Source organism: Leptodactylus fuscus, chromosome 4 (genome assembly GCF_031893055.1).
Source record: "Leptodactylus fuscus isolate aLepFus1 chromosome 4, aLepFus1.hap2, whole genome shotgun sequence".
Classification (NCBI taxonomy): Eukaryota; Metazoa; Chordata; class Amphibia; order Anura; family Leptodactylidae; genus Leptodactylus; species Leptodactylus fuscus.
The window spans coordinates 161,053,558-161,078,169 of NC_134268.1; the positions used below are offsets into that span (position 1 = coordinate 161,053,558).

General features: G+C 42.1%; 1 protein-coding gene across 1 annotated transcript in view; it reads left to right on the plus strand.

Annotated features, from left to right (window-relative positions):
* MRPL3 (mitochondrial ribosomal protein L3) overlaps positions 1-24,612 on the plus strand; it is a 60,933-nt gene that overhangs the window by 27,522 nt on the left and 8,799 nt on the right. The window contains exons 5-9 of the mRNA XM_075272235.1: positions 2,006-2,105; positions 7,818-7,878; positions 20,624-20,732; positions 22,523-22,600; positions 22,727-22,804. Coding sequence (XP_075128336.1) covers positions 2,006-2,105; positions 7,818-7,878; positions 20,624-20,732; positions 22,523-22,600; positions 22,727-22,804 — 426 coding nt within the window. The remainder of the gene's footprint in view (positions 1-2,005; positions 2,106-7,817; positions 7,879-20,623; positions 20,733-22,522; positions 22,601-22,726; positions 22,805-24,612) is intronic.

Sequence of the window (24,612 nt, forward strand, 5' to 3'; positions counted from 1 at the left end):
ACATTTTACTGCCTTTTTTTTTTTTTTTTTAATATAGAACATTTTAAAAATCAACAGAAATTCATAAAAAAATATGTTTAACATACAAACTTTGTTTACAAAATAGTTCATTTTCTGTATAGCTCTAAGAGTGATCTGTCTGAAACACAAAAAAGAAATTCAGGCGCTCCCTGCGAGGATTGTAATGAAGGATTTAATGAAGTCAAGCCTCCGTCTCGGACCGGTCTCACATGATGTATCTGGTCTGCTTAGAAAATACATTCCACATAGAGATTCTTGTCCACATTGTTTGGATCCTCAAATTAAAAAATGATGGTAAACACAGTTACAGCTCCCACCTACAATCCCAGAAGGGATAAAATGTTGTACTAAAAGACGCAATAAAGTTTCTAAAAAGCGAGGTGTAATAAATGGAGCGCAACAGGGAAACACACAGAGTATCAGCTTTTATTGAAAAGTGGTGAAAACAGAGTGATGTGATTATTTTACCTCCAGCTTTTTTCCTGGTTTCTTTTTATAGGGTTATCCAGTTCTTAGCCTCTGTCCACAGAATGTGGAGCAAGTATTAAGTGTTTGAGCACTGGGGTCACATAACAGCGCAGCTCTGCACATTACCTCTGTTACAGAGCACATTACAGTGTAGATACCTCTATTATGTTTGTCACTTTTTGTAGATTTGGAGAAAATTTTAAAGGTTAATGAGGTAGTTGGGGGCATCCCTCAGTCCTAGGAGTACCGCTCTTTGTTCTCAAGGATGATTCTCTCAGTACAGGGTGGAGGAGGCAGAAGATGGTGACGGTTGTGAAGTGCTTCCTCCAGTGCACAAACTGCTCCATTTGCATAAGACTTCAAACTAGTTTTTCTCTAAATCTACAAACCATAACAAAGCAATTCCAAGAAAAGAAAGGAAAACAGGCAGCGCGGAGCACTTCGTGTGAAACCGCGAGTGATATTAAAAGGATAGCTGCTCACCTTTTTAGGTTGTGATCAGTTCACAACCACTCTTTGGTCATGTAGAGTCAAGTAGAATTCAAGGTGGTCCTCTCAAAGCGGCTGCTGGCATCAGGAACATGATATCAAAGACACGTCAGGATAATTCCAAAAGTAGGAAAAAATGAGGCAGGGAGGCCGTGGTACAAAATAAGTAACGTATTCCATGTGGATATAACACACAATGTGTTTCGGGACAAGCCCTTTTTTAAGTGTGCATATCAACATAACACAGGTGGCATAATATATATATATATATATATATATATATATATATATATATATATATATATATATACATACACAGTGTGTATATATACAGTACAGACCAAAAGTTTGGACACACTTTCTCATTCAATGAGTTTTCTGTATTTTCATGACTATGAAAATTGTAGATTCACACTGAAGGCACATGTGGAATTATATACTTAACAAAAAAGTGTGAAACAACTGAAAATATGTCTTATATTCTCGGTTCTTCAAAGTAGCCACCTTGTGCTTTGATTCCTGCTTTGTACACTCTTGGCATTCTCTTGATGAGCTTCAAGAGGTAGTCATCTGAAATGGTTTTCACTTAACAGATGTGCACTGTCAGGTTTAATAAGTGGGATTTTTTGCCTTATAAATGGGGTTGGGACCATCAGTTGTGCAGAAGTCAGGTGGATACACAGCTGATAGTCCTACTGAATTGACTGTTAGACTTTGTATTATGGCAAGAAAAAAGCAGCTAAGTAAAGAAAAGCGAGTGGCCATCATTACTTTAAGACTGTCTGTGTTATGTTACTATGCTCACTTGAAAAAGGGCTTGTCCCGAAACACGACGTTTATTTTATCCACTCGGAATAAAGACGTTACATATTCTGGACCAATGCTCCTCTACCTCATTTTTACCTACATTTGGAAACATAACAAAGGTATGTTATCACTGTAATGTGCACTATAACCTGGGGAGGTGGTAGACTTACTTTAAAATGGCTGTTTTTTTATTTCTTTTTTGTTTACTTCAATATCACAGAAACCAGAATCCATACTGGAATTTTACAGAGAAGCTGGAGTCCCGCCTAAGCAGAAAATCAGCAGATTCAACGTGACTGACAATGCTATTCTTAAGCCAGGTATGGTTTTGTACAACATGCTAACTTCTTCTAAGATATTACTTAAGCAGGTTCTCCAACTTCTAAAAATGTTTAAAAACTGCTTAGATTGCTAGGAAGTAACCAGAAGTCATCTGATCTCTTCTGGTCTTCCTATCCTGGACTTCAGTGTTGACGTCTTGATGTTGACATATGAATGGGCTTATATTAGACTCCATGCACATGCCTGAGCCTTCATTTTATGTGGGGCCGAGTCCACTTGGGGTCATGGGGTCACAGGTGATTACAAACAAAACACTCTGCGGTCTTATCCTAAAATAATGTTCTTTATGCATCTGTTTCTACTTTTTGCTGAACTGTTTTCCAAGATTATTATTATTATTTATTTATATAGCACCATTAATTCCATGGTGCTTTACATTTGGGGGTTACATACAATACACAGAATATACAGGTAGATAAAATGCTAACAATGACCGACTGGCACAGTGGGTAGAGGGCCCTGCCGGCGAGGGCTTACAATCTATGAGGGAAGGGGGGTAGAGACAGAAGGAGAGGGGGAGACCGTACAGATGGCAGTGCGGTGATAGTGTTATTGGAGGTTGTAGGCCTTCCTGAATAGGTGAGTCTTCATGGCCTTCTTGAAGCCTGTGATTGTGGGAGTCAGTCTTATGTGTCTTGGTAAGGAGTTCCAGAGTATGGGGGATGCACGAGAGAAATATTGGAGGCGGTTGTGTGAGGAGCGGATGAGAGCAGAGCGGAGTAGGAGGTCATTGGAGGATCTGAGGTTACGTGTGGGCAGGTAGCGGGAGATTAGTTCAGAGATATATGGAGGGGCCAGGTTGTGGATGGCTTTGTATGTTAGTGTTAGTAGCTTGAACTCAATTCGCTGGGCAATAGGTAGCCAGTGGAGGGACTGGCAGAGGGGAGCAGCCGATGAAGATCGGGGCATGAGGTGGATTAAGCGAGCAGCGCAGTTTAAGGTGGACTGGAGGGGGGCGAGGGTGTTTGCTGGGAGTCCATGGAGAAGGGTGTTGCAGTAGTCTAGGCGGGAGATTATGAGGGCCTGGACGAGCATCTTGGTAGTTTCCTGGGTGAGGAAGAGGCGAATTCGGTGGATGTTCTTGAGCTGGAGGCGGCAGGAGGTGTTGAGGGCTTGAATATGTGGCTTGAAGGATAGGTCAGAGTCCAGGGTTACCCCAAGGCATCGGGCCTGTGGGACAGGGGTAATTGTGGTTCCATTAACTTTGATAGATGGGTCAGGTGGAGGGGCCATACAGGATGGGCTGAAGATGATAAACTCTGTTTTCTCCATGTTGAGTTTGAGAAAGCGGGAGGAGAGGAAGGAGGCTACGGCCGCTAAACAATCTGGAATTCTGGCCAGTAGGGAAGTAATGTCTGGTCCAGAGATGTATATTTGGGTGTCATCGGCATAGCAGTGGTACCGAAAGCCGTGAGATTCTATGAGTTGGCCCAGGCCAAGGGTGTAGATGGAGAACAGGAGGGGTCCTAGGATGGAGCCCTGGGGGACACCTACAGAGAGAGGGCGTGGTGAGGAGGTGGTGTGCGAGTGGGAGACGCTGAATGTGTGGTCGGTGAGGTATGAGGAGATCCAGGAATGGGCCAGGTCTGAGATACCAAAGGATGAGAGAATTTCTAACAGGAGGGAGTGGTCAACTGTGTCAAAGGCAGAGGAGAGGTCGAGGAGGACAGAGTAATGGCGCTTGGCTTTGGCGGTTAGCAGGTCATTAGTGACTTTTGTTGGGGCAGGTTCAGTGGAGTGCCGGGGTCTGAAGCCTGACTGTAGTCTGTCAAAGTGCAGGTTGGATGAGAAATAGGAGGAGAGTTCGGAGTGGACATGTTGCTCAAGAAGTTTTGAGGCGTACGGGAGCAGAGAGATGGGACGATAGTTGGCAGGAGAGGACGGGTCGAGGGACGGTTTCTTAAGTATAGGAGTGACAGTGGCGTGTTTGAAGGCTGAGGGGAAGGATCCATTGGTTAGGGATAGATTGAAAAGATGGGTTAGGGCTGGAGTAATGACTTCAGCGAGTTTGGGGATGAGGTGTGACTGGATCGGGTCGAGCACGCAGGAGGTGAGGTGGGATTTGGAGATTAGGGAGGAGAGTTTTTCGTCAGTTATGGAGGAGAAACAGGTCAGGGATGAGGAACAGTAAGTAGTTGGGTAGAGGGGGAGTAGGGTGAGACTGTCTCTGATGGTGTCAATTTTAGTTGTAAAGTAAGCGGCAAAGTCGTCAGCTGAGATAAGTGATGTCGGAGGGGGGGCAGGAGGACGGAGCAGGGAGTTGAAGGTGGAGAAGAGCTGTTTGGGGTTGTGAGAGAGTGCAGATATGAGTGTGGTGAAGTAGACCTGCTTTGCAGAGGTGAGTGCGTTCTTAAATGAGAAAACTGCTTCTTTGTACCTGAGGAAATCCTCCTGGGAGTGGCTTTTCTTCCAGAGGCGCTCAGCAACCCGCGAGGCACGTCTCAGTTTTTTAGTCAGGTCAGTGTGCCAGGGTTGTCTATTGATCGGTCGGGCTCTGGTGTATGTGTAGGGGGCCACAGAATCAAGGGCTGAGATAATGGTGTTATTATAGAAGGCAGCAGCGGCATCTGTGTCCTGGAGTGAGGATATGTCAGCGAGTGGTAGGAGAGAGTCTGAGAGGGTGCAGGTGTCAAGGCAGTTGAGGTTCCTGCGGGGGCGTGTTGGTTTAGAGGTTGGAGTGTCTATTGGAGAGGAGAGGGCAGAGAATGTCAGCAGGTTGTGAACAGAGAGCGTGGATGGAGAGTTAGAGAGGTTGCATATGGAGCAGAGGCGGGTGAATAGTAGGTCTAGTGTGCCCCCTTTTATGTGGGTCAGAGGAGGACCATTGGGAGAGACCAAAGGAGGCGGTGAGGGATAGGAGACTGGAGGCGGAAGGGTGGTCTGTGTTAATGGGGATTTTGAAGTCACCCATGATGATGGTGGGGGTGTCTGTGGATAGGAAGTGTGTAAGCCAGTTGGTGAAGTGGTCGATAAAGGCAGCGGTAGGTCCTGGCGGTCGATATATGACGGCCAGTTGGAGATTGGAGGGTGAGTAGATACGAACAGCGTGCACTTCAAAGGATGGGGGGGTGAGGGCAGGTAGCGTCTGGATAGGGACAAATGAGCACTTGTCTGACAGGAGGACGCCTACACCTCCACCAGGTTTGTTGTTGGAGCGGGGGGTATTTGAGAAGTGCAGACCTCCATAGGAGAGGGCGGCGGGGGAGGCTATGTCTGAGGGGGTCAGCCATGTTTCTGTTAGACAGAGAAATGTAAGTTTATTAAGAATAAAAGGTCATGGATGTAGGCAAGTTTATTACATACGGAGCGGGCATTCCATAGTGCACCAGGGAGGGCAAGGGGAGGGGTAGGAGTGAGTGTGATTGGTTTGAGATTTCGGAGGTTCCGTGTGTTAGCGCCAGGTGTGGGGATTTGCTGGGGAGGTCCAGGATTAGGAGATATGTCGCCAGAAGTAAGGAGGAGTAGGGAGAGTGACAGCAGGTGTAGGTAGGAGAGGCTGCGGGGGGTTTGTAATGTAAATAGTAAATAGTAAAACAGTGCCTCTGTTTGCTGCCCTCTAGGGGCAGCCCCCTTAAACATCATGCCTGACTTTTTCAACAAGCCTTAATGTATGATGCGGGGTTTAGCCAAATCAGTATCCCAGCTGTGTCTAAACCTCTCATCATAGCATTAAGGCTTGTTGAAAAAGTAGGGCATGAGGCTTAAGGGGGCTGCCCCTAGAGGGCAGCAAACAGAGGCACTGTTTTACTATTTACATCTTGGAAAACAGATTTGTATATATTTCCCATAATCCCCCAGTGGAGCGAAAAAGGCTTTTGTAAGTCTCCATACGCCTGTGAAGGTGCTTACTCCTTATAGAGTGATATTATCCCCAGTACTTGTTGCTAATCAAACAAATGTTTAGGGCAGGTGAAAGCACTACAGAATGAGACTACATGGGGTTTGCTTCTTACCACTGAGAGGCATTGGTCTGAATAGGAGTTGAGAACAGAGTAAAATAGTTGCAGAATGTCACATAGCTTAAATGGGTCATCTATCCACTTAATTAAAAATAAAAATTAAATAAAATAATGTAGAATGCTTAAAAAAGGTTCTATTTTACCGATCGTCCACCAGTCCCTGTATCTTGTCATGCAGTCTCTTCCATCTTCTCATTACAATTGGTTGTCAGCAGTAAGACAGAGCAGATAGAAAAGAACAGGATCAGACTGCACAGTGTCTTGTTGATATACATTGGAGATGCATATATTTGTGTATGTTCTGTAGTAGATACAGTACTCCTCCATTGTTTGTTTGGTTTTTTTTTACTCCAAAAGTGACATATAACATTGACTCTATACTCTGTAAACAGTTAGCAATCCATTTGCTTTTATTTTTGCATTTTTCAAACGGATCTGCTAAATGGTTGTAAAAATAATATGAATTAAATATAGACTAATGGATGAAAAAAAAAAAAAAACATCTCTATGTAAACAGACGGATGACCATCTGTTTTATCCATTAAAGAGGACCTTTCATGGATTTGGGCACATGTGGTGTTGTATACAGCTGGAAAGCTGACAGTGTGCTGGATTCAGCTTTCCTGATCTGTGCCCTGGATAAAGAGCTAGCGGTCTAGTACCGTAGCGCTTTACAGTCAAAAGGGCGTTTCTGACAGTCAGTCAGAAACGTCCTTCTCCACAGCAGTGCCTATTGCAGTCCCTATTGCGCTGTACAGTGTTAGCGGGGTGGAACGCCCCCTCCCTCTGCTCACAGTGCTCGTCCATAGACGAGTATTATCAGGAGGGGAGGGGGGAATTCCTCCCCACTCACACTGTACAGCGCGATAGGTGCTGCTGTGCAGAAGGATGTTCCTGACAGAGTGTCAGAAACTCCCTTCTGACTGTGAAGAGCTACAGTACCGGGACCGATAGCTCTTTACCCGGGGCACAGATTGAGAAAGCCGTCAGTGCGCTGAATTCAGCGCACTGTCAGTTTTCCAGCGGTATATAACACCACATGTGCCAAAATCCATGAAAGGTCCTCTTTAAAGGGCTTGTCCCGAGAGTTTCATTTAACTTGAGATTTATTTAAGCTGTCTTGACTAATCTTTGTTCCTCTAGACTGATGGACTTCAAATTATTTGTAAATAACCTTATGACGCTTACTAGATTGATGGACAACAACAGTTGCCTCTGTAAGATCATTGCTGATGGCTTTCCTCCTTGATATGTTAAAACAGCCAAAACTTCTGCTTTAATGTGGTTGTGCAATAATAGAAAACATTGTTATTTTTTTGTTCTCCGGAAGTGACCTCATGACTGTAGGCCACATGACTGCAGCTCAGTGCCATTAAAATGAATGGGATTGCGCTGTAGCATGGTCATGTGGCCAACGATTGTGATATAATTTCCAGAGGAGAAGAAATCAGCCATACTACACAACCCTTTTAGGAGGGTAGGTTTTTTTTAATCCACTTTTTTTTTTTTTTTTTTTTTATAAATAAGACCTGAAAAAGTACACGTACAAGAACCTGCTTTGAATAAAAGCTGCAGCCTCATTGGTTCCTCTAGGCAGCGGCTCCACTTTGTAGCAGTTTTCTGACTTCTTCCCCAGTCTCTGCTCTTAAACATGCCACTAGTTTGCTGAACATTATTAATGGTATTGTAAATGCATTTTAGATTTTTCTAAGTTCTTTCTTCTCCTTCCAGGTACTCCCCTTTATGCTGCACATTTCAGGCCTGGACAGTATGTAGATGTCACTGCCAAGACGTAAGTATCTTATTCTGTGTTTTCATTATTCTACATCTGTCTCCATGTATAGCTAGTTATATGTCCTGAAGTTTAGTGCAAAACGGTAAATTCCCCAAATCTGTAGCATCTATGTTCTGTTACAAATTTTTACAACACATTTTTACTCTGCATAATCCATAGTATCTGAACTGTGGCAGGTCTTTATTCTATCTTGGAATATCAGATGGATACTTATTGCAGTTCTAATATATCTGAAGATGCTTTATAACTTTGGCTATCCCTTTAAGAGCCTCATTTTGTAATAGCCTGAAATTCCTGCAAATTGAATAGTTAGTATGAGAAATCAATAATGTTGAGTAGGATTTGATACAACGCACTAAATGTGTCCGCATTGTTGCATCTTGAGCGAAAGGTTGCTTTGTTTTCCACCATTTAAAATGTCACTGTCTATTAAGGTTCTGAAAAAAACAAAAAAAAAAACAACAATGTATGTATCTATAATTATGTCTTCTTCCATGTCTAAACTGTCTATTAGTTATTGACCAGTATAACATTTCTTGAGCATTGCTTTGTGATCTTGGAAGCAGCTTTTGGGGAAGATTCTTCATTCTCGTATAATTCCGACATATTTGTGTAATTAGATGAATGGGATAATGTGGCTTTGTAGCCACAGTTGTGAAGATGACCTGCTAGCTTCTCGTGTGGCTGCAGTGACTAATATATAGTATTATTATATAGTGTTTATACTTCGTATAGCTCCTCTGTCAGTGTTCTCATCTAACATGCGCTCCCTAGTACTATATAGCTGTATCATTAAGGATTCTCTCCTTGAACCATAAACTATGGTCACTTACTCTATGTATAGTACTATTTTGGAGAAGATTAAAGGGATCCTATCATACAAACACATTTTTTTCTTAGTAACACATTGGAATAACCTTAAGAAAGGCTATTCGTCTCCTACCTTCTCCGCGCCGCCGTTCTGTAGGAACGTCCTCTTCATCCTCTTTTTCCGTTGCAGGTTTCAGACTTCTAGGCCTTGGGCAGAAAGCAGACTGCGCATGCCCACAGGCCACAACAAAATGGCCGCTTACAGTACTGGGTAAGCGGCTATTTTCTTGTGGCCTGTGGGCATGCGCAGTCTGCTCTACCCGAGGCCTAGAAGTCTGAAACCTGCGCTGGAGGAAGAGATTGAAGAGGACATTCCTGATGAAGATGGAGGCAGCGCTGGAGAGTGTTCTCTGGCGGCATTGGGGACAGCCCCAGTGCTGTTTGAGCGCTGGGGCCCGCCCCCAGTGCTGCGAGAAAACAAATTTATATACCGACAAAAACCGGGATTCCTATGGAACGGCGGCGCAGAGATGACAACAAAGAGTAGGTGATGAATTGCCTTTCTTAAGGCTATTCCGATGTGTTACTAAGAAAAAAATGTGTTTGTATGATAAGAACCCTTTAAATTAATTTGGTAACCAACTTTGTGGGTATTTTCTAGATGATGGATAAATATTTTTGTTATTGTTTACAGCGGTAGTTGGTGTACCTGATAAAGGGCTAGTAAATGAAGCAAGGTCTCATTTAATTTGTATGAATGAGGGTTTATTTTGGCAATCCATTATAATCTATTAGGTTCTACACGTTCAGCTTCCTGTACTATACTTACTACTGCCTATTTACGAGTCCTGTACGTGCCAGTCTATGCGGATCTCCACTCTCTTGCCTGATATGTGTAGTTAATTCTTTCCTTTTCTGACGTAGTTACTGTTCTAGATATGTGTGTAATCTTCAAAATGAATGTTTACGGGCAGAAATCCGCCTTGATCTGTAATGTGAACATTTTCTCAGCCTTTCTTGGAATATTCCTGGCTGCGTGCTGTTTCCTTGATTATTATTCCTGAATCACGCAGGACGCGAGCAGCGGTAAGTGGCCGCAGTGATTGATTGAGTCTGGCAGATCATTTCTATTTTATGAAGGTTTTCAGTCTTACCGAGTGAACACTGAAAGTAGTTTTACCAGGCAGACAAATCATACTGTAGAGATGGGAGAGCATGCTCGGGACCCCCAGGAGTTTACACTGTATTGTACTGTTCAGTGGAAATCAAATCTTACAGCAGAGAATAGTGTGAATATGGGAACTGGAAAATGGAGATTATTTCTGGTATTTTGCATGCAGTGATGATCATTTCTGAACTATTTTCTTCTGTAAATCCCACTGAGAAAACAAGCCTCAGTACAGACTAACTTTCTGAAGAATAAATTGTGCACCCATAGAGAGGCAATGACAATCCATATTTGTACTTGTAGTATGTTCTGCAGGGAAAGATCAAGTGGTCTAGAAATCCAGATCTTTCTTCCAAATGCCTGCAAGTTGTCCCAGGAAAGTATGTCTTCTGTGTGAGAAGAGTCTGCCTTCTGGTCATTCCCATGTCTTACCTGGTCACCGTAGACAATGGTTACTATTCCAGACTCTTCTCTGTGTTCACTAACTGTTATAGCTGTACCTGACTATATGGAGGATCTGTGATAGATGGACTGGAGAATCGCATTTATTACAGACTTTGATCATTTATATTGGGGGGGGGGGTGTCAAAGCACAATGAAAGGCACACAGGCACAATGAGGGGAATTTATTATCACATGTCCGCCAGTTTTCTGGCATAGATGTGCGATACTGTGACATATCGTTGATACAGGACACTTTCTTGTCCCAAAAATGTGACACATCCCCATTCTGCGGCTCACTCGCCACTTTCTTAGGCAGGGTTGGGATGACAAGGCCTGAAATATATTTTGTTATAACTCCCACCAGTTGTCTGGCACAAGATATACAAGAATGTATTCCTGACTGTGGTAGAATTCCCTCCAGGTGCACGGGTGTGTGCCTGATATATTAAGAGGCAGGGGCTTCCTCATAAATCTGCTGCGCCTCGTCCCTGTCAGACCCTTTTATTAATAAATCGCCCCAGTGACTCCTCCTGTGCCTGGCATTTACAGCTCCATCCCATTTGTCAGTTTTTGTATACTTACATATCATATGTAAAAATAGATTTCTATGGCTTTCACCCTGGAGCGGATGTTGGCCACCAAAAACCATACCTTCTCCAGTTTCTGCTCCAGATGGGCCCTCTGGTCCGCTTTTATATAAGATAGGAGAAATCCCCGGGCCAAGACTCCCCTCTCTACCTCTAGTGCAATTCCGGATCATTGTTGCTAATATTATTGTTGGTACTCCAATTGTTATGGCCGTTTGCACTTCTATTTGTATACTGACCTCCTTATCATTGCCATTCCCATTTGAATTGCACCATTCTGCTCTGAACATGCGGTGTTTTTTTTTTTTTTGCTCTTAGATACCATATATACAAGAATATAAAGCCGATCCGAATATAGGCCGAGGCCCCTAATTTTGCCACAAAAAACTGGGAAAACTTGTTAACTCGAGTATAAGCCTGGGGGGGGGGGGAATGCAGCAGCTACTGGAAAATTTCAAAAATTAAAATGGTCAGAGTTTTTGGGTGCAGTAGATGCTGGGAAAGGGGAGGGGGTGTTTTGGTTGTCTGCCTGCCCCTTCCCTGAGCTTGAGGACTGTTTTTTGTTTTGTTTTGGTTTTTTTCCCCCCACTTGGAATTCGGTCTGGCTGAATATAGGGTATTTACAGTATATCTTATATTCAGTAGACTGGACACTTTCAGACACAGGGATACCTAATGTGTATGTGTTTCACAGTAATTTTCTACTTTTGTATGTATTCCAGGGAAAGCAGTGATTTAAAACTTTTATTTTAAAAAAAAATTTTAAAGCTTCTTTTCTTCCCAATATTTTGTGGGAGACTCTATACATTACCAACCCCCCCCCCCCCTTCCCCCTAAAAAAAAAATAATAATTTTTTTATTTTTTTGCTGACTCGAGTATAAGCTGAGGGGGGCTTTGTCAGCACAAAAACTGTGCTGAAATATTCAGCTTATACTCGAGTATATACGTTACGTATTGACTTTATTATGCCAAATTTGTTTTTACTTTTAACAATGTTTGTTTTCCTCCCTGCCCTATTCTTCCACCGCCTTCCCTGTCCCTCTCCCCCCCTCCCCCCCACCCCCTTACCTTGCCCCAGGCCCTGTTTGGAACGTTATTGGCTGCCACTTGAGAACTGATAGGACTACTGTTCATGCTTTTGTAACCATTGTGTATGCTCCTGAGTGTCTATATTAGATAAGAGGTTGTTTGGATTATTGTACTTGACGCATAGTACTGTACGGCCCGATTCGGCCACAGGTTTTTGTCTTTCCTCCCTTTGGCCCGTCATTGTTTTGCTTTTCTTGTATTTTGAGAAATTTTTCTTCAATATAAATCTAATTTTAAAATAAAAATAAATAGGTGACGGGACTGGACACATCGGCCAGTGTAGTGGCGTCTTGTTCTATATTCCCGTATACTCCACCATCTACCATTAGATACAAGCTGTCTGCAGTGTCCTTTAGAAGGATTATGGGTTTGAAAGTTTTCTGCGTGTGGTAAAAACTCCCTGTCCAAATCTCTTGTATCTTCAGTTGTCATAAGCTCCTTAAACTTTAAAGTCTTAGAAGTTTTATCAAGTAATATATATTTATATAGCATACTGTTCTGGCGCGGCGCCTCCGGTTGTAGCAGCTGTCTATTTACAATGAAGTTATAAAATGGAAAGGTCATATCCCCACAGTGGGTCTGTCTTTCTGGGTGAAAGTGATTGTGCCAGTATCATGCCGTGCTTTGGAAACATTGTGATGGCACGGAGGTGACATTTAGCAGGTAATGTCTTTGATGTACAGTAGCACAGAATATCACTATCCCTGTGCGCCACTGCTGGAATTGTTTACTCGCATGAACCTTGTAAACAGCTTTGCTGGGGGGTACAAATATGTCATTTTCACTTGTGTAGAGTCAGTGTCTGGACAGTAAATTGGCTTAGGCAATATTCTGTACCCGTTATCCATATTGACAGATATATACAGCCAGATAGCCGGCCGGCACTCTAAAACCTGCACAGAGAATGTAGTGCCTAAACAATATGTCTTAAAGAAGGCTTCTGGTACAAAATTGGTGGCATAACACAGAGGAAGAGAAAGTGGGGGAAATCTAAAAAAACAAAATGGTATCTTAAAGAGAGACCCTTTTTTCCCTCCCTAACACGTAGGAATAGCCTTAAGAAAGTCTATTCTTCTCCTACCTTTAGATGTCTGCTCCGCAGCATTGGTTCTGGAGAGGCTGGAGAGTTCTCTAGCAGTGCTGCGAGAGAACTCATTTGCATACTGAAGAAAACCAGGATTTATGCCGAACGGCGGTGCAGAGAGGTAGGAGAAGAATAGACTTTCTTAAGGCTATTCCTACGTGTTAGGGAGAAAAAAAGGGTATCCAATGATGGGATCCCTTTAAGTCCTACGTAGCTAACAGCTACTCCTTCTTACTCCATCATAAACATGCAGGTGCTGAGCATGCCTCTATATTTTATGGGATAAGTGGAAATAAGGCAACGGCAGACTCCTCTGGCAATGGCTTATCTCCTTTGGACATAAAAGGTCAGAAATGTTGATGAAAGGAGGTTCGTCCAGCTTTCATATGATGTATGTGGGCAGCTAAGAAAACCCATTTCTTATGTTGGAGACCTGTAAACCTGTGCTGTATGCAGAACTACAAGGCTACGTCCAGTTGAATTTCCATTGGATTTGTCTGAGTATAAACTAATATAGTTATATAATCTTTATATAGGATTGTGTTCCTTGGGGCCTAATATAGGAAGAGATCTAGGTACAGAATAAGGGTGTATTGAAAAACAATATTGCAACAGCTATAACAAAGCTGTTATCTTTGGTGCATGTATGAGCCTAGGTCTAGGTTGTAAAGGGATGCTTCATGTTTTCCCCTGGCAGTGCCAGTCCTTGCTAAAAACCCCTCAGCCCTTAACAAAATAGTGTTTCAATTTCGGCTAGTTGCTTATTATCTAAAGGGTTTATGAGCACAGAGGGCAGCAAATGGATAAGCTGTATATCAGAACAATGGCTTGCAGGCCACTTAAGCAGGAGAAAAATCACTTGATGAGAACTGCCTTGTAAGAGTTTTTAATAATTCACCCTTTTCCATCTCAACACAAATTGCAAGGCGCTCAAGGATGCTGCGTGTGCACAGCACTTCACTGTGTTAACCCGTTCCCTCTGACTACATGACAAGTGGCCGGGGCTAGATCTAGAGCTACATGTACGCTCTGCTAGTCTTCAGTTACTGCATTGGAATAAAGGAAGAGCTTACACTATTACTTGGTGCCAAATTGTGAATCCCACTGTCAGATGGGATTTACACCAGTTTATTTCTCTTGGAGGTACATAGTCTGTCACCAGAACCCATGTCAAGCCAGATAGGTTAGCGCCCCCAGTATCAAATAGTGCTTTACCCTGTGAATCAGTATCTCCATTGCCGAGGTATTGCCACTATTGTCAATACGCAGATGAGTTTTTTTGAGCAATAACACTCTTGTTGCTGCATACAGCTCATCTGCATATTGACAAAAAGGTTGATATCTTTGCTATGGAGACATTTGTTCAGAAGGGGAAAAATAATGATGGGTTAGAGGTACCTGAACCAACGTGTGGCGCTGGGTTGATATACTGGGCTCTGGTGATAGACCTAAAAGTGTATTGAAAATGTTGTCATTGAATCATTATGTGTCTACCATGTAACTACACTTTCCCCAGTCTTACAAACCTGCCGCTTCGGGGTAATCTACGATTCTTTCTGCTTTATCATTCAACCCACCGACATTCCTTGCCACTTTGTTTCTTTCACCCCAAAAACATTTCCCAAATCTGTTCATTTTCTAACCAAAAGTTAAAGAAACTTGCTACTGGATGCAGAGCTGGTGAGTTGGTACCAACCCACCAACAACTCTATCCACAACCTGACTCTTGTTCAGACTCAGCCGTGGCCCCTCAGAAGCAGTAAAAATCCTCTAATTTATTAAAACGCTGGTGATGGCATTCCTATGGAAGGAAATATGTAGCAAACTATACATCTAAATATCCATAGCTTGTCCTCTTCATACATCTCTGGCCTAATCCGATACCTGCCCATACATGTTCTCTGATCCTCACACGACTTCCATCTTCACTCTCCTCTTATCTGCTTTTCACCATCTACAATATTTCTCCTGTGCTTCCCCAGTTCTCTAGAGTTTACTACTCCACCTCAGACTGGCCCCGATGATCAAAACCTTTTAAAAGCAACCTGATAAATTTAAAGGGGGTGTGATGTTAAGGACACTTATCCCTTATCCACAGTATAGAAAATAAATGTCAAATTGTTGGGGGTCCAACCCCCAGGTCCTGCAGCCATCAGGAGAATGAGGAACTCTGCTGTGGGGTTGCCAGGCTTGTAATCTCCAGCAGCACTATATCAGTGAATTGAGTGCCGGTTACGCACTCGCGCTCCATTCACAAGGAGAAGGCAAGAGATACGTTCGGTCTATTGAACTCCTGGTAGCCTTGGGACCTTTAAGTCAGACCCCCAGTAATCTGACACTTATACTGAATTTTGGCCTGTGAAATGTTAGTATTCTCAAAGTTAGAAGGGATGGGGAAAAATGGGAAGGGGAGTCAGGAACCAGAAATAAGATGTAGCCATAATGGGGTCCTGGAGAGAGGACCATGCCGGGGCCCAAGATACAGTGCTATGGACTAGGAATGAGAGTGAAATTATGTTGAAGACCATAATTTAAAGGGATATCATACACGGAGCAAGGAATGAGAGGAGAGCTATTTTGAGGACCATAATTTTAAGGTATACCATGTCAGGGACTAGGGGTGAGAGAAGAACCACGCTAAGGACCACAGTTTAAAGGGATCCCATGCTGGGGAATAGGGCTGAGAGGGGAACTATGCTAAGGTTCACAATTTAGAGGGATACCTCGATGAGGACCATGTTGGCAACTAGAAATGAGAGGACATCCCTGCTAGGGTACAAGATTTAGAAAAATGCCATTCTGGAGACCAGTAATAATGGGGCCATCTTGAATTAGAAAATGTGCATGTCACCAGGGAATAAGAAAGTGGTGGTCCCCCCTATGGTTATATATGTGTTTACTAATCTAGACCTGGTCCTGTGTAATATTCTGATGTGATAACTAGTTCTGTGTCATATAATGAACCATAAAATACATGCTTTGTGGCTTTTTCATCACTGCTTGGGGGTTTGGTGACACTTTGACCTTTTATCTTTGAGAAGACCACCCCTATACATATCTGTGGTTAGTTATTTGTTCTACAAGATATTAGGAACTCTCTTATTGCCACATTCCTTCAAAAACTGTGTTCAAGTTTACCTGGAAGAACTTATGCTGACTGCAAATATTGGTCTGACTTGGGTTTCTCTTTTGTCTATTCACTTATGCTAGGTTCACACTAGCATTCAGGTTTCTGTTCTTCGGGTTCTCTTGTGGACCCTGAAAAATGGAAACCCTATCCACTGCAGGACGTTTCTCTTTATGCTGAAATGGAATAGGGGACAGAGTCTCCAAACAGGTCCCGAATGCTGGTGTGACTGGAGCCTTAGTTAGATTTGTCAATTAACAAGATTTACACTTTTATTATTAAAGCAGTCTTACTTTGTAGCATCTTTCCCAAACCTGCCTAAAACCTTTGCGCAGTACAGTATATTTTGAGAAAGGTTCAAGATGTGAACTGATAAATCTCTCACTTTGTGGTGAAGAAAACCAGCAATTCCACCTATTTTATGGGCGGCAAGTCAAGGATTTTAGTCCCAAGTTAGACAAATAGGCAGTATATCTTCCTTTTGAATAGACTTGTTCGTGTGCAATCACTATACATCTCAATGAATGCATGCATTGCCCCCAGAGCCTGTTTAGCCAATCTCTTGGGAACGTGTAGAAAGAACTTGTCCATAATTTATTGAATTTTTCTGTTCTCCTCCCAGGTTATAATAAGTATATGGATTTTTTTTTTCTCTTATTTTACAAATTTGACATTCTGTGCTTTAAGTGAACCTGTCAATCATGTATAATATAGAGCCACTGACTTTTTGCAAAGTATCAAGCAAGCAACTTACATTACAAAGACTAAACTATATTTTCTGTAACTTGTTCATCTTTGTAAGCCCTGAGCTGAAATAGAAGTCCAGCCCCATTCCTGGCAAAAGAGTCTGTAAAATGATTAATCTATGCCGTCATATCTGTGTTCATTATGGGCTTGGGCGTTCTACTTAGTAATGACTGACTTTTTGTGTATGAGGGTGCATATAAACCTAGCAGTCACTCACTGGACTCCTAAGATCAAAATGTGCAGAGACTTAAAGGGCTTGCCCAGGATTTATGTTTTTATGGCCTGCGCTCAAGATAGGTCATAAATATCTGATTGGTAGGGTACCGACAGGCAGCCCTGCACAGATCAGCTGTATAGGGTTGTTTTAGACACCATTACTGTATACTGTATAGTGGCCAGGCATCGGTACTGCAGCACCAGCACCCAGCCACTATATAGGGATGGATGGATCTGCTTACGGGCCAATGTTGTGTATAGTATGGGCATTGGACGTGGCCACATACAGCAGATCAGTTTGAGGGAAAATATAAACGATATTGGACAACCCCTTTAAATGAATAAATTATAAGTTCTTAAAATTTCTCCATAAAAAAATGTCAATCTAATAAATAAATAGCAACTCATGCCCTGTAGAGAGGAAGCACATGCCGTGCACCATAGGCGCCATCATCTGAACAGTCAGCAATGTTTCTAAGAATAATGAGTAGACGCTCGTCTTCTGGACTTGAGATCATTCTATTATTGTAGACATGCTGCTTCTTTCCTCTGATCACACATACAGGGGGAGAAAATCTGTTTTGGGATTCCCCTACAAAGTAACAGAAGTCCCGAGTAGATTATACAGTACAGTAAGATGTATTTGCATGGGACTCCGCATTCCTGGGTAGGATTAACCGTTTTCTCCATATTGGTAAACTTCCTTGGTACTTTTTGCTTTTGTGTGCTGTACCTTTTTGTGTAATTTTTCAGCTTGCGTTTTTGCACCTAGTTCACACTGGTTTCTTACAGATATACAGCTGATTTAAGGCAAAGCATTTGTAGCTTTTAACTTCTTTTACACACAGTAAGCCTGCAGCAGATGTGCGATCCGTCTCCTGTCTAATAGATGGCATTATCTGCTATTAGATCTCGGGTATGAAGTCCTCGAAAATCCTATTGAAAGCTGATCTCTATATCCCATATTTTGTTTCCTGCAGCTTAGTGAGATATAGTACTTATGCTACTATATGTGTTTTATATTAATTGAAATAAACTTCTTGCTCCTGGTGGCTTGTTCATGTCACAGATTTATACCGCACTTGGCACTGGCATTGTTATGTGTGTTTGGGTTGGCACAGACCAGTCCTTTTTATGAACGGGATCTGTACCTAAGAATTTATTTGGTCTTCAAATCATTTGAGTCTCTCCTTACACAAAGGTTAGATCATCTGCATAGTAGTTTACATATTAATACATGACTACACACATACCAAAGGAAAATGAGCTTTTATTCAGATGTTCTTGTTACTGGGAAAATAATAAAGCGAGTATGATCTCAGAACCCAGCACATTAAAGGGGCTCTATCATTGGGAAAAGTCATTTTTAGATAAAAGCACATCCTTGCATAGCCTTTAGAAAGACTATTCCACACCTACCTTTTGTATGTAAATCGCCTCAGTGGTTTTTGAATGAGCCCGTTTTTATTCATGTGCACCCCAGAAGTCTCATCGTGCACCCTCTGTTATTCTTTCCTATATATGTATACAGCACAGGCTGCTGCTGATGACTTCCTGTTTGCACACACAAATAGGAGAGAATAGCAGAGATGAGTGCTGCTGGGAACTTCCTGTGCTGGCTGGAAGCTAATTAGCCTATGAATAAAACGGGGCTCATTCAAAAACCACTGAGGCAATCTACATACTAAAGGTAGGTGTAGAATAGCCTTTCTAAAGCCTATGCAAGGATGTGATTAGTTAAAAATGACTTTTACCTCACAGACTGTCCCCCATCCCATCATCTCTCACACAGACTGTCCCTCATGCAGCCATCTCTCTCACAGACTGTCCCCCCATGCCGCCATCTCTCTCACAGACTGTCCCCTCATGCCGCCATCTCTCTCATAGACTGTCCCCTCATGCTGCCATCTCTCTCACAGACTGTCCCCTCATGCTGCCATCTCTCTTACAGACTGTCCCCCATGCCGCCATCTCTCTTACAGACTGCTCCTGATGCTCCCATCTGTTAACCAGACTGCAGGCTCCTTGCTGCCTCCCCCAACTACACAGACTTCTGTCCTTGCTGCCACATCATTTACAGATTGCTCCTATTGACCCATTATATTAAACTGCTGCCCCATGCTCCCATTTCTATCATAGTCTACTACCCATACCCGTTACACAGACTTTTTTCCACCCCCACCCCCCATTTCTCTCACAGCTTGCTCACCACAAACCCCTCTGTCACAGAGGCTGCTCTCATGCCTATTTCTCTTGCAGACTTCTCTCTATGCCCTATCTCTTGCACAGACTGCTTCCGATTGTCCGGGGCAACACGGCAGCTCAGTGGTTAGCACTGCAGTGCTGGAGTCCTGGGTTCGAATCCCGCCAGGAACAACATCTGCAAAGAGTTTGTATGTTCTCCCTCTGTTTGCGTGGAAATCCTCCCATTCTACAAAGACATACTTAAAATGAAAAAAAAAAAAAAAAAAAAGTACATTGTGATCCCTATATGAGGCTCACAATCTACATTAAAAAAAACAAAAACAAACTGCTTCCGATTGTCCTTCACTTGTTACACGGACTGCTTCGCAAAACCCCTCTGTTCCAGCTTAGGGGCTGCATTAGTGACAACCTACGTTTAATGGGTTTGCAGCCATATTGGTTGTCCTCAAGCTTTTTCAGAATAAGCATTATTGGTTATTCTTTAGTAACTTGCTGCTGTTGACATTTTAGGAACTACGCACGCAAAGTAGTTGATAGGGGTCTCTATATATGTATTAAGCTATATTGTGCATTTTAGGATATGATAAGGGAACAAAGCCACTGAGGGATCCAATTAATTTAGGACATACAGTTTGCTTGCTAACCCACTTTCCAGATGATCTGTTTGTGGCATTATATAATGAGCACTTTCTCTGCTTGGGTTGGCATCATCAGGTGAGCTGTCCCTGTGGGCATCATGCCTGCTAAAATCCATCCATATATTTACAGAGGCAGCTGCACCGAGCCCCGGCCAGTGAGTCCCCTAATTGGCATTTTACTGCTGTTCGGAGGTTGTTCCACATCATTCCATATCATTGCAACCTTAAGAACAAAGCAGATTTGTTGAACACATTTGTAATGTTACACTGAACAATTAGATGGCGCAGCTTATGACATTGACCTCATTCCTGACACCTGATGCCAGCTTATGTGCACCTGAGAAATCTTTAGATATTGTATTTACACAGCGACTGGACACATCAACCGCAGCAATTGTGCGGAAATGGTTACGGATTTACTAACATGACCTCTTGGGACGGTTTCCCACTACATCATTGCAGCTAGATGCAGTTTCTTCCACATTAGGAATATTTAACAACAGTGATTATTGAAAAGCAAGATGAAAATAAAATACCTCAATTAAAATTGAAGAACTGTGCTGAGAACATTTGTATGGGGTAAACGGGTATTTTATTTACAAGCTCTGCTGTTCCTTTTCTTTCAGGATTGGTAAAGGGTTCCAAGGAGTCATGAAGAGATGGGGATATAAAGGCCAGCCAGCATCACATGGACAGACTAAGACACACCGTAGGCCCGGAGCCATCGCTGCTGGTGTAAGTCAGAGGATACCTTCAGTGTAGTGTAATGCACAAAGAGTATTTTATTCAGCATCTGTTAATATCTAGACACAGACTTTACCCCATTAACTGCCAGAAATGTGGGCACCCTGCAGATTTTGCTGTACATCAATTCAGTGTTCACCTGTAAATGTACAGATTTTGCGATAACTTCCTCTTGATAAACATTAAAAACCAGAAAATTTATTTATTTTTGTCAGTAACTTAGAACCATAAAATAATGTTAAAGGCAATATGTGTATTTGAAGGTAACCTCTCAAGAGTTTTTTCCACCATAAACTGGCCCCATCATTTGTAGGACGACGTAATTCCCTTTCCATTGGTGCCCCATCCCTGTAATCTTTCTGTTTCAACAAGGTCAAGTTATAAATGTTTGACAGTCATATACAAGTTATCCTACGTAGTCACGGTATGCGGGGGACGGCTTTAGACTACTGTAGTCACTATGTCCCTTTGCTGATCATATCTCCCTTGTGGTGTCAGGGAAAGAAGGAGATGTCACTCATGCTCTGGAGCTGCTCCTGTCCACCGTGACTACTTATGGTAACTTGTATATTACTTTCTATGCTTACACACATACAAAAGTACTCCAATGACTGCAATAGTAGGCCTCATAACAGACGTAACGATACGGAGTACAGAGACTTAAACCGGATTTTGTGGACTGGTGCCAGCGGAACAACCTCAGGATTAATACTGGGAAGATCAAGGAGATGGTGGACTTTAGTAAGCAGAGAAGTGCTCTGACCCCGGTGGATATGCAATTGAGATACTAATTGAGATACTAAAAATCCTATAAGTATCTGGGTGTGCTCCTCAATAATAAACTGGACTGGGCCGATCACATGGATGTGCTGCACAGAAAGGGCCACAGCAGACTCTACCTGCTCAGGAGGCTGAGGGTCTTTGGAGTCCAGGGGACACTTCTTAGGGCCTTTTTCAACTCTGTGGTTGCCACAGCCATCTTTTTCGGTGTGGCCTGGGGGAGCAGTATATCAACCAGGGACAGAAATAGACTTGACAGGCTGATCAGAAGGGCCAGCTCTGTCCTGGGGATCCCCCTTGACCCAGTACAGGTGGTGGGTAACAGAAGAATACTGTCCATGGTGACCTCCATGCGGGAGAACAAATCCCGCCCTATGTATGGGACCTTGATGGCACTTGGCAGCACTGTAAGCGACCGTCTGCTTCACCCCAAGTATGAGAAGGAGTGCTATTGCAAGTCCTTCCTCCCACCCGCGGTCAGGCTGTATAATCTACATCAGGCTAAGTGAAGAGAGAGAGCTAAATGATCCTGAAGTCTTCTTTCCATTTTTTTTCCTTAGCTGCTATTGATTCCTAGTATTTTTTCTCAGCTTACCTGTGTCTCCTTCTGTAATATATTACTGTTTGTTATCCTGTATCCGTATTATCATGCTGCTGTAACATACTGAGGTTGGACTATTAAAGGATTATCTTATCTTATACAAGCAAACTTCACTGATACAGCAGAAAGATAACAGAGGACACCAATGGGAAGCTCATCACTTCATCTTACACATGATAGGGCCAGTTTATGGTGTATATTTAGTATTAATATAACCAATTATATTGATGCCAAATATGTGCATACCATGTTTATTACTTTATTGCTTACAGTTCACAACTGTCCAAACCCGAATTGAATTGATACAGAATCTGTATATGAATTTTTATTTTTTTTTAAATGATTTTTTGTTGTGTTTTAACATTTAGCTTTAAGTTGATATGTCCATCTCTTTATACAGGATCCAGCTCGTGTATTTCCAGGTACAAAAATGCCTGGTAAATTAGGAAACTTCTACAGAACTGCTTATGCTCTCAAGGTTGGTTGTTTTCTAGTTCCGATTTCTTGAGAAGTTTTAAGAAAATGATTTGCTTTCATGTAGTGTTGAAAATGTTACTTTTTAGTGATCCTTGAAATACTTGTATATTGTTATTCTGTTGTCTAGGTATGGAGAGTGAATACAAAGCACAACATCATTTATGTCAATGGTTCTGTTCCTGGGCATACAAATTGTTTAGTTAAGGTAAGATTTTTCTTTTCTAGGTTTCCATGATATTCTTGTGTTTGAGTTGTGTAGGGTTTTTCTGGTTTGTTTTTTTATTCTGAGAGTAGTATCTACTGCAATTAATATTTTAATAAAATATAACCTAAAATATAATATATTTTGTGATAAGATGGTTTATGGTGACTCCTCTTTAACTTATCCGATTTGAGATTATTGTACTATATGTAAATGGTTAGATAAAAAAAAGTATTTTGAACTTTTTGAATGCTTTCCGTACCTTCCATAATACAGCTTGGACTTTGCCCTGTTGTGCTGTGTTCTAGCAGGAGATCTCCAGCTCAGTCTTTTCACAGTAAAAATGGCTGAAAATAGAACATTCCTTTGTATGCGGTGTATCGCCCGTGACCTGCTTCTCTCCTTATTACGTGACCAATTTTGTTGCTAACAATCTTAACAAAGTTCAGCTCAGCAATTCTGTTTCCGTGTATATGGTTTTGCTGAAGGGGAACATCAGCGCCTTTTCAAGGACTGTATAAATGCTTATTTTTGTTTTCTGGAAACTGGATGCACACATGGTATGCAGTTTTGAAAGCGTCGTAAACTGTGCTTTTATATTGATGGTATTTTATGTACAGTTCCTGTCTGCAGATCGTTTACATGCAGTATAATTATTTACTGACTAATGCACCGCCTATTAGGTTAGATGTCTCTAAGGCTTTTGTGGCCATCAGACACTTAGAATACTGTAGCGCTCTTCTAACTACCTGAAGTGGGGGACATCACATACGGTACTTCTTCTGTGCCTGCTTTTTTCACTACTACCATTTCTCTGTCCCCCTTTCCTCCAAAGTAGGCAAAGATATTGGAGGTTTGCACTAGTGTCTTGTTTGATAAGGCACTGAGTAATTACAACAGTACTTACCACCTTGTAATAGAGGTGCATGTGAGAGAGGAGAGGAATATTGGGTACTCGAGTCCTTTACAATAATATTTTGCCAACAGCAAGCTCTTGCATCATGAAATCAGTTGTGCTGCACAGACACAGGCAAAATAACAAAAACACAAAGACACAGTGTCATCACTGGTTGAGCATTCATACACGTTCTGGTATTTTATCTGTGTCTTTCATAGGGCTTGAAAATTACTTTGATTTAATATTAGTATAATTTAATCCTAGTCATGATCTTATATTGCATTTAAAAAGTAGCTCATCTTAGTCAACGGAGTGCCCACTTTGGCCATAGGTATGTATTCTGTCAGTATATATGGATGAAATACAGTAGACTATACGCACATATGAGCATGTTTTTATCTGTGTTTTAATAGATAAGACACTGACACATTATTTTCAATGGTCTTGTGTCTTGATTCTTTAAAATGTATGGGTTTGTGTGTGTCCATTGAGGACACATCAATACCATTTATTTGTTTTCGTGCGATTTTCTCACAGACCCGAACATCGCTTTTTGAGACATTTCAGTCAACTGAGCAGCGATCCCTAGAACTTCCTTTATCAAGGCAACCTTTGAACTTATCTCTTACTAAGGCTTTAAGGCTCACTTGTTTCATTTTATATGTGCAGTAATTTCCTGATGATCAGGTTTTAAGGAAGGCTTGCCATAAAACATCACTTTTAAAGCTTGGATAAAGTGAAAAATGAACTCACAATAATTTCACCCAAGCATCTAATTCCCTAAGGGAGATTCTGTGCAGGGACCTGATAAGTTAGTTGAGTATATAAGGGTTTAAATCATAATTTCATGCCTATAGTACTGTGCTTATGTGTAGTTTCCAACACCCCACCCCCATTTCTTCTGAATCAAGAC